At 43.3% G+C, this 10,781-nt stretch overlaps 1 protein-coding gene across 1 annotated transcript in view; it reads right to left on the minus strand.

Moving 5' to 3' along the window:
* LOC125013583 (calsyntenin-2-like) overlaps positions 1-8,195 on the minus strand; it is a 255,932-nt gene extending 247,737 nt beyond the window's left edge. The window contains exon 1 of the mRNA XM_047594375.1: positions 7,643-8,195. Coding sequence (XP_047450331.1) covers positions 7,643-7,706 — 64 coding nt within the window. The 5' untranslated portion in view covers positions 7,707-8,195. The remainder of the gene's footprint in view (positions 1-7,642) is intronic.
* Positions 8,196-10,781: the final 2,586 nt, after the last annotated feature.

Below are 10,781 nucleotides of genomic sequence, written 5' to 3' on the forward strand. Positions count from 1 at the left end.
ATCATCAAGGCGAAATTACACAGGGACTGCTTGTGTGCCGAGTGTTGGCGCGGCGCATGCTTGTGTGTTGGAGTTTGCGCTAGGCTTAGAGGGATCGTAGACTAATGAAGAAAATAACAATTGCCGCCTGATTAGTATGTGTGTACGGGCAGCCCAGTACCTGTGGATAATCATCAACCTTGCAAACCATTAGCAAATACGCGGCGCTGACGGCTTCTAATGGGGTCGTGTGTGCAGACTGACAATGAGGAGCGTGTGTTGGTGCTTTCTGTGGTTGACCTGGATATGGAGATGTCCTTCGGAGTGATAGCGCAGGAGTCTTGTCCCAGCTCTTAACATGTAGCATTGTGAGGAGGTGAGTTTTAGAATAAAACCAACACAACCGAAGATCAAACACAAATATGAAATTTTGATTTTCTCCTTTTCACTCTTTTGATCATTATTCATCCTTCCCTAAAAGAATAGTTAATTTGTTGAATTATTATTTATTGAAATTGAAACTGCATTGGCTTTGTAGCAGATATCACTGTCATTTCTGTGTGATAAACAGAAGAAGCCTTTTAGCTTAGCATGGGTAGAAATACTGGGAACAGGGGAGCACAGGTAGCCAGCCCAGAGGTTACAAATCCACCCACAAGCACATCAAAAGTTCACGGAAGAACATATTTTATCATGTTTGTTCAACCCATAAAAAAGACACTGTAAAATATTACACAGGGTTTTTTTTTTAACAATATCAGTAACTCTGATCGTTGCTTGGCAACTGGTCCAGGCCAAAATATAAGCCCCGTAGTTCCCCAAAGATTAAACTGTTTAACTTTATATTTAAAGTTATACTTAATTAGGAAGGCCAAATGAATATATAAAGTGCAAAAGCAGACTTGTCTTTTGCCCAGAATGTACCGCGTAGAGGGTTCAGTCTGCTGCAAATGTGCATATAACAAGGAGGTAATGTATGGCTGGGCAGATGATCACTATCAGACAAAGCAAATGCCAGAACTGAAAGCAGGGCCACTCTGAACTGTCTGAATGTCCATTGGAAAAATCTGCACTCAACTCAGAGTACTCCACTTGTCCAGTGTGAAGATTTATGAGTCACAGAGACGAAGATCTGCGGCTTTCTCTCTGACCCTCTCTTCTCTCACTCGTCCCATAATTCTCTCTACCTTCTCCCTCTGATCATTTCCTCTGAGGTCGGCCAGACCCAGCTGGTGGAGAGGGACAGGTCAGGCGCTATCTGTCTGCGTAACCCTTTGCTCCTCATCAGTGTGAGTGTGCGAGCGCGTGTCTCACAATGTGTCATCACCCCACGCTGAAAAATAGAAGCGAGTCCACTGGAGAGATTGGACTGGAGGTAAGTGATTGGAAAACAGCACCAAATGGATGAATGGAGGACTCACAGTGGTGGCAGAAGGAGTCCCTTGAATATCCTGGAGAGCCCTTGTCTGTGGTGTCTATTGCCTGCGACGCAGGCCATGAGAGCCAATCACCAGGGGAGGTTGGTAAGAGTCTGCCAAGACACTTAAAACAACTTTGCAAACTTGATTATCCGGAAGAAGTGGGGAGTAAGTGTAGCAGCGCAGCGATGACACGCGCACACAGAGACATAAGATAATAATTACTTGAAAGGCAACGTGGGGTGAAATCTCCATCCAGACTTCAGTCTTTTCCGTATGTTTGCAGAGCTCTCCGCAGCCGCTACATTTTGTAACACTGACCACCTCAAGTGCCCGGGAGGAGTTGTCGCATCCTCATCTACTGTATTTTAGACAAAAACTCAATGAAGACACCTTAGAGTAGATGCCAATGATTAGTAAAGCAATACTGCTTTCAAGTGCATTTACAACTTTTAAACTGTTTGTTTTTGCACATTGAGGCCAGTGAATCTAAACAGCGTACGAATCCAATTCGGTTTCTACGAGTGGGTGTAAACAATTTTTTTGCAGATGAATAATCCTGGCAAATATCTAAGAAGAATCAGCACAAAGCCACTGAAGTCACTTACTCAAATCAATCTAAATTAATTAGATATTAGACACAATATTTCCCTAATTAGGTCCACAGTGCATAAATCTGAACGTTCGTTAAGAATAGTATTGTGAGGTGAAAGCTGGAAATGGTTTCTGCATTCTTAGATTTTATGTTAAAATATGTTGAGATAATGAGATAATACTTGATTAACAGTTTAATGGTAGAAGGGTTTATTATTTAGTTTCCAGTTAACCAGATGATCCCACGATTACTCAGAAAATAACTGATAGATTAACCAAAAAGTTTGTTGCAACGTCTAGGTGGCATTAGAAAAAGGTTCAGCCCTAATAATTTACTTTTACAATGACTGGTGACATTTTCATGCAGTTTTTCCGACCTCATGGAAACAGGTAGGGGAGCGTTGTTTAAAAATGATGATGCGCAATCATAAATAAAATGTTTTTCCCAGTTTGCTGTAGAGGAACCTTGATCGCGCCCAACAACAAACCAGGTCTGTGGGAAGAAGAATGAAAGCTGTAATCACAGAATTACCTTCTGTAGTCCTGTAATAACATGTTCAGCGCAGCACACATACATGGTAGAGAGTTCATTATTTCACGTAAAAGCAGCAATACACAACCTTGACCTATTTAATAGCTTTCTCTCAGTCTTAAATGGGCTTACATGACCTGTAGATTGTGGTGGCTATTGTCAACCTTAAATAACGTTTTGTGTCTTATTAGTGCTGCTTTTTTAAACAGTTACTCATTTAATTTAATTTCATGAAAAAAGAGTTCTTGTTAAATGACACAGAACAATTTCTGTTTTGGGGTTTGTGATACAGCGAACACAGGAGAAGTACAAACGTGCCACCACATAGAGTAGGGCTGGGTGGTATGACCAAAAAATGTATGGTATTTTTCAAAACTCTGACAGTATATTTCTTCTATGCATAATCATGTGTTCACAACGTTCAAGAGAAGAAATAATGACCATTTTACTGTGATGATGAGTAAATATTTTAGAATAATCATAGTAAAAAAGGTTTGCATGGCCCCGTGTTAGCACTGCCTGCTGATGTGGAAATCTGGTGACCTATACAGCTCGAAGATAAAAAGAAAAAATAATTAAATGTTATCAAGCTGAAATGAAGAAACAAGAACAATTATAGTTTCATTTATTTTGACATTTTTATTAATATTTAAATAAATTCAAACTGCTATGTCGGCTACCGTGATAATTGTAGCCTGTGCAGATTTTTTTTTCTTTTCTCACTCATTAAGAATTGGGCATATTTTTGGGGACACCTTTAGCCGGGAGGCAGGTCATCCAAAACGGGGACTGTCACCAGAAACTGGGGTCATCCTAAAAAAATGATAATTAAAAAAAAGCTAAATTTTTCAGATCATCACAGTCACACAAGTTTTGAAGCACTACATTGAAAATAGTCAGATCTGAAACTGTCTCACGGCACAACGTTCCAAACGCTGTGTAATCAAACACACCGGTACGCCAGTATGCTGAATTCAAAACTCATATCATAACGAAAAAAATTGCCTGTATTCAGTATGAACCGGTGTACTACCCAGCCTTAACATAGAGACAGAAATTTCTTGCAATTGTGTAAATGAGATAAATAATATAAGTTAGCCTGTTTAGCTTGTTTCATAATAGAACAAGGTATAGACTGGCTAACATCAGCTGGTGAAGATTACGCAACATGATCAAAAGTGCCAAAGCAAGGATTTAAAGTCAAGACTAACCTTAGAATCTCTCCTCTTTGCTCCACTCCCATATCTGCCTATTACTTCATTCCTTCTTTCCAGTCGGTCAGGCTTCTCACTCTCTCTCTCTCTCTCTCTCTGTGTCTCTCTGTAGGGCAAATCAATGGGCCTTGGCTGCCTGAATGTTTGCTGCCAACCATGGTCAGCCGAGACCACTCAAAAAAAACAAACCAAAAACTAAAGTTAAGTAAGAGTAAGAGAAGAGATGAGACACCTACTCAGTACACAGTGAACCCAGTTCACCACAGCTACAGATCTGCATGCTCACACACACTGTGGCTCCCTTAATCCCCCTTCCTCACACATCTGAAGATACGATACAGGTAGAATACAGGAGGCAGAACTAGTCAGAGTCAGAAACGTGCAGAGTAAAGATGAGGGACAATGTAAGGGCAAAGGCCACAGAGGAACACCACCGGTAAGCACACTACGCCGAGATCTGACAATAGCTCCCAGAAACTAAATTTCCTTTCACTTGTGCCTTTTCTGTGAATGTTTGAAAGCAGACAACAAACGCCCACTCAAGACTACTCTGCACTTACCCCATTCTTAACACCGAGCCAGAAATGAAAGGCTCGGTTCCTCTTTAGGAAGAATAAAAACACCGTTTGTTCGCTAATGAGCAAAGTTCAACATGCTGTATAGAACGCGTGATTCTGCAGCCACAATGCTCGCCGCGGATACGTGGGATCAGAAGAGCCCTCCATCTTATCCTTGTTCAAACACAAAAGCTTCAACGTGTCTTTTGTCTCTGATGGTTGTGTAGCTGCTCTGGGATCAGCGGCTGGGCGATCTTCACTAAGCTCTGCTGCTTCTCAAGTGGCATAGGGGCTGTGCAGAGCTTTGAAAGGGCGGTAATAGCAAATGTTTAAAAAAAAAAAAAAAAAAAAAAAAAAAAACAAAGAAATCTCTGGTTTTCCTTCTCGCTGCTGAGCCCTGCCACCATTGGCCGCGGCAGCCCAAACAGGATTTGTGCCGCATCCTGTGTCACACCCTCGTCGGAGGATTTATGGAGTGCTCTCATAATGCACTTCCTCTCGCTCCGAAGGGGGGGACATAAATCTGACTGTGTTTTTTCGTCACCCCCCTCCTTTTTTTTTTATTTGCTAATGGGATCCTGAAATCGCTATCCTCTTGGCTTTCTTTATCCCTCGCACACACACGCACACAAACAGCACTAGCCTGCACATACGGCTCCACTCACAAAGGAACTTTATGGAAAGCCTCGTGTCAATTAATCCTGCAATTTCACTTGCGGACGTCAAAGTAGCTTGTTACCGAGGAGGCCTCTCCCAAAGGCTGAATATTGCGTTCTAAACGCTTGCAAGCTTTCTGACAGAAAAAAAAAAAAAAAGTGCAGCGTGTTTATCTGGATATAATAAAGCAACAAAAAAGTTCCACCAACAAAGAGCCGCACAGTGGGTAGCAGAATTAAAATACACTGTGCTGGTAATGAGCTATCTAAATTCAGAGTTCATATTGCTTGGAATTACACAAAAGAGGGGCTCCGGGCAGCATTGGCAAAAATTCTATAGCTCTTTCTGCTTCACTGCCAGAAGATTCTCCCTGTCGAGCAGCGACACGGTCGGTTCTGGGAAATCGTTTGAGCCACGGCGTGCATCTGCGAATGCAATAATTCCTTTGTAAACGACATCACCTCCTCGCTCATTTTTGCATACTTGGCGTCTGTCAACATGCTGGCTGCACTCTATCACTCTCCCTGCGCGTGCACCTGTAAACCCACACACACACACACACACACACACACACACAGATGTCAGCGCTTCGAGCTCTGATTACTGACAACTCTGAAACAAATACTAAGTAGACGCGGGCGCATTTAAACACACACACACACACACGTGAATGGATGTCTGGAGGGCGACGGTGATTAAAGCAACTTGCGCGGCCACGCTTTCCCGGAATGAAACGGTGGCTAAACAGAAAGTGACAGGAGTAGCGGCACTTCAAAGTTATCTGGGAAACAGCTTCACATGTTGGCACCGCGGCGGCGCACCTGATAAGGACGCACTACTTCGTTTAAAAGAAATAAAAATAAAACACACACACACACACAGAATCGGAGCTAAGAAATGAGAAACGTCACTTCTTATGGGTTCTGCTTCCATCTGTGGTAGCAAACAGGAAGGTTGGTGAGGGTCACTGTGGCAACAGATAGCAGGCAGACAGACTCTAGAGACAATGCACTCTTCTCCTGGATTTAACTACACTGTATAACAGCCTTGGGGAATCAATTAGAACCATGGTGTGCTTTGGTTTTTCCACCCCTATTGACTTGGCACTAATTTGTTTACTTCACAACCAAATTCAGGACACAGAACAGAATAAAACAATAAATCCTTCCTTGTCCGCGACTATCCCGCTCAGGCTGTATATGTCTGAACTCATCCCATTCATACACACAGTCTGACCACGGGATTTTCATGCACCTTGAGAGCAGCACATGGTAGCCACCCCACTGCTGCTTGAAAGGAAATGCATATAAGACAAAACTTTGACCTCGGGGCCAGGTCACGGCCTGCAGCAGGTCCGTGAGCATGTTTCCCGTCCTCACACAAACACACACACACACACTCAACAAAGACCGCGGCTTTAGCCAGCCAGCCGACCAGCAGGGAGGCTCTTTTCTGTGTCAGGAGGCAAGGAGGATGAACAGCTTATCACAGTTATGGTGTCTCTTAGCCGCCAGACGGAACTGACAGGTGTCACCTTGTTATTTTGCAGCGCAAAGAGCCACCCCGGTCCACAGGGAGTTGATTAGCACGAACCTGTTGCCGCATTTACCCGCTCACCCACGGCACATGCCAGTCTCACAAGAGAATTGAGCGCAGCGGTGGGGATAGCGGGAGACTTAAATTTAGCTCAGCGGCGAAGGGAAGCTGCAGATAGCGCGGCACACATCTGTGACAAGTGGATGTCACTGTTACGTATCTGTGGATTCAGAGACCGTTTGTCACGTCGTGGAGTTTGAATGAGTTGAAGATGAAATGAGGCTCCAAGCAGGGATTACTTCACATGAAACATGGTTTTAGAAAGCTTATAGAGTGGGTTCAAGTATGAAAAGGGTTGTTTTTAAATAATCTACAGTGGCAGAACTTTTATTCACCGATATGTGGTGTACATCTGCAAACGAGTAGTTGTGGGAGAATACTGGGGGTGCATTCACGTTACCTGAGGAGGATGAAGAGTTATATAGTCGCGGTATTATATTTTGAGACCGCAGTCCACAAGTAAACTGTGCACCCTGCTCATTTCAGGTATACATTTACACTAGAAGACCCTAAACGCAACTTCATTTGTTTAAGTTCAATACTATTAAACATAAATCATCTGCTCCACTTTCTTCCTTCTGCCAATCAGTCAAGAAGGATAAACAAAGACCCACAGGATTGTAACATGGAACCGTGGAAGAGAATGTCTCTCCTCCATCCAGCCCTTTACACAAAATATGACTAATGCTGCAAATATCGCAACAAATCAATATGAGAGTGATGCTCCACGGGAGATTAACCCAAAAATAGTCCATAATAAGGTCACCTGCAAGCTCTTTGTTGGGCAACATTTTAAGTCTCCATAGAGCTTTACTGTAGTGATGCCACAAGAGATAAATAATTTTTTTTAAAAAAACTACTGCCCTTAATGTGTCATTTGGTGCTGTGCAGTTAGACAGTTGTTATTAAGTCCACAAGTCCAAAAAATACACGTTCTTTCCTCGAGGAAAATACACCAATCAGGCCAGTTATCAGTTAGTTTCCCGCATCTGATGGACATTTCTCTGCATCCACACGCACACACAGCCTGTCTGAGCATCTCTAATAAAGCCGTAGCGCACTCGCAGAGAGCACGCTGCCCTTCACCTACCGTACCTTTGGTGTGAGCGGCGCTCATCCCCAGAGCCACTACAGCCAACACGCCGACTATTCTCAGCATCTTCTCGGTGGCGATTTAGCCCGGGGAAAAAAGGAGGAGGCTACGGCGACCTGTTTTCCTCTTCTCTCCTCTTTTCTTAGTTTGTCTCTTTTTTTCCTGCTCTCCTTCTCCCTGCCGCCCTCTCCCCCTCTTGTTCAACGCCTCGGGTCCTCTCCTCTCAGCTGAGGCGCCGTGGGGGGAAAAAACAAACAAACAAACAGTTCACTGATAACGCGGGACAGACAGAACACGGGCGGCGTGGAGTAGGAGATGGAGTGGGAGGGGGGGGCAGGAGGAGAAACGCCGACTTCCCGCAACGCACCTCGACGCACGGCACCGCGCGCGTCGCACCGCAGGTTGTGTGGCCGGTGGAGGCAGCAGCAGCAGCTCGAGTGGTTTCTGCTGAGACGGGACCGGAGAGCGCGGCACAGCCCGGGACCAGACCGGCCGACGTCACGGGGAGGAGAGAGATGGATTCAGGCGCTTTTTTTCCCTTCCTCTCCTCTCCTCTCTTTCACTCTCTCTCCTCCGCCTCCCCATCTCTGGAGCATCCTACACCTAAACTGAGCAGACGCAAAGCATAATTAAATTTTCAAAAAGAAGAAGAAGAAGAAGGGGAAAGGATGTCTGACTCCATTAAGTCCTCAGATAAACAAACGCACAAAAATACCGTGAATCACTTTACAATAAATGAATGATAAACCGCTTCATGGAGGCTTGTAGCATTAGCGTTAAATGCCACCATGTTATTATAAACCCCTGAAAGAATCCAAAGTGTATATGATTATGCTTTAATTATAATGGAATCACAATGCCATGCAATTATTCTCTGTTAATTGACACATGACCCACAAACAGCGTGCGATTTAAACACTACAGCGGATGTTGTTAGTTGCCTGATTAATTGCTGTACAGTTGTGTAAAGTATAATTTGATTTGTTTGATTTGTCGAGAAGACGTTAAATCAACAGCCCAGCCCAGCCTAGGATAGGATAGGATAGCCTGTGAACTCTTCACTTCCCATTTCACCTTTTTAATTCAGGCGGCATTTCAGATTTTCCTGTGGCTGCTTTTATCAGCAGCAGTGCAATGAGAGCTTCCACTTGCTTTAAGCCTGAGGACTTTGACTCAGCTGTAACTGTAAAACAGAAGCAAAAAATAGACTTTAATATGACTGAAATGCTGAGACATTTAACCGGGTATTTATTTTATCACGAGGGAAAGAGATTTAACTTCTGCTAGCGTTTTCAAACGCAATGAAATTAGAAATCCATTTGCTCATTTTGCCATTGTTTTCCATGCTGTACAAGAAAAGAAAAAAAATCTCATTTCATTCTTCCCCATTGTCTGTAAGGTGTGTGTGGGCGTGTGCTGGCATGTGCGCCAGTGTGTGCATGCATCTTAGCTGGTGCCAGGCAGTGGGATTAATAATAACTTTTTCAATTTTCTTGAGTAGCCTATCTCAAAGGGAGTTTTCTTTTTGGACTATCTCTGTTGGTTAAGGATTATTCCGGGAGGCAGTGGGAAATATTGCCTCCCTTATCGAGAGGGAAGGAAAGGGAAAAGAACACAAACAGATGACAATGCACAGATTTGAATCCACACCATTCGGTGATGAAACTAAATTTGTCTTTTTTTTAACGCAATGACCAGAAAAGGTCCAGAAATATTTGGACAGTGACACAATCTGCACGATTTGGGCCCTGCATGCCAACACATTGGATTTGAAACGAAACAACTGAGATGTGATGGAAGAGCAGACTTTCAGGTTTAATTCAAGTGGTTAAACAAAAATATCCTATGAAACATTAATAGGAATAGCAACCATTTTAAAACAAAGTCTCCTCATTCCAGGATCTCAAAAGTAATTGGACGAATAAACATTGAATAAAATGTTATTTTTGTTGAGATTCTGGAACCTATATGGATGTCACCAAATGCTGGGTTTCCTCCTTTGTGATGCTTTGCCAGGCCTTTGCTTGTTTGTGGGTCTTTCTGCCTTAAGCAAGTGAAATGCATGCTCGATCATGTTGAGATCTGGTGAATGACTCTGGTGAAGCACTGTCCAATAAACTTTGCTGCATTTCTCTGAATTTGAGCAGAAAATATATTCCTAGGGAATCCAGTTGCTTCTGTCTTCTGTCACATCATCAACAAAACACTTGTGACCCATTGGAAGCCATGCATGCCCATGCCATCACACTGTGTCCACCGTGTGTTACAGAAGATGTGGTGTGCTTCGGATCGTCAGCTGTTCCAAGCCTTCTGCATACTTTCTTCTTGTCATTTATCTCATACAGGTTGATTGTCGTTTCATTTGTCCAAAGAATGCTGTTCCAGAACTGGGCTGGTGTCTTTTGATGTTTTTTTGGCAAAGACTAATCTGAACTTTGTTCCCGAGCTCACCAATGCGTTCTTTTTTTCTCAGAATGTGCCACGCTGCTGATAGGCCGTATATAGAGCTGAGGAGAAGACGGGCGCATCTGGAGGTGGGGGCAGATAACAAGAGGAGATATCGGATGAAAGATGGGACAAATAGAAACATGGAAGGGTGATCGCTTATGACAAAAAGACCTCTCAGTTGAGGGACAGATAAGAAAAGAGAGGACGGCACTGGTAGACTGCCCAAAGGCACAGGATGGAAGATGAGGCACTCCTACACTTCAACTACCTCTCCAGTGGATTTTGCCTTTTTGTTCAACCTAAGCATGGTCTGTTGTACTTTGTCCTTCCAAATGCAAATGCCACACCTGGAATCAACTCCAGACATTAAATGAAGCTTAAATGATGATGCTTAAATGAAGGGTTAACAAGGGAATACTCTATGCAATAGCTTTTGAGTCAACTGTCCAATTACTTTTAGTGCTGCGAAAAAGAGGCAGCTACAGGTGCTTTAAGTCCTAAACCCTTCCTCCAATTTGGATGTAAATACTGTCAAATTACAGCTGAGAGTCTGCATTTTAAGCCCATGTTGATTATATACCTGTATCTTTAACATGTTTTGGTAAACAGCTAATGTAACAAAACTTGTGTCAGCATCCAAATGTATGTGGACCTAACTAGGTGACAAATGGACCTTCTGAGGCTTAGCTATAA

Source organism: Mugil cephalus, chromosome 9 (genome assembly GCF_022458985.1).
Source record: "Mugil cephalus isolate CIBA_MC_2020 chromosome 9, CIBA_Mcephalus_1.1, whole genome shotgun sequence".
Lineage (NCBI taxonomy): Eukaryota > Metazoa > Chordata > Actinopteri > Mugiliformes > Mugilidae > Mugil > Mugil cephalus.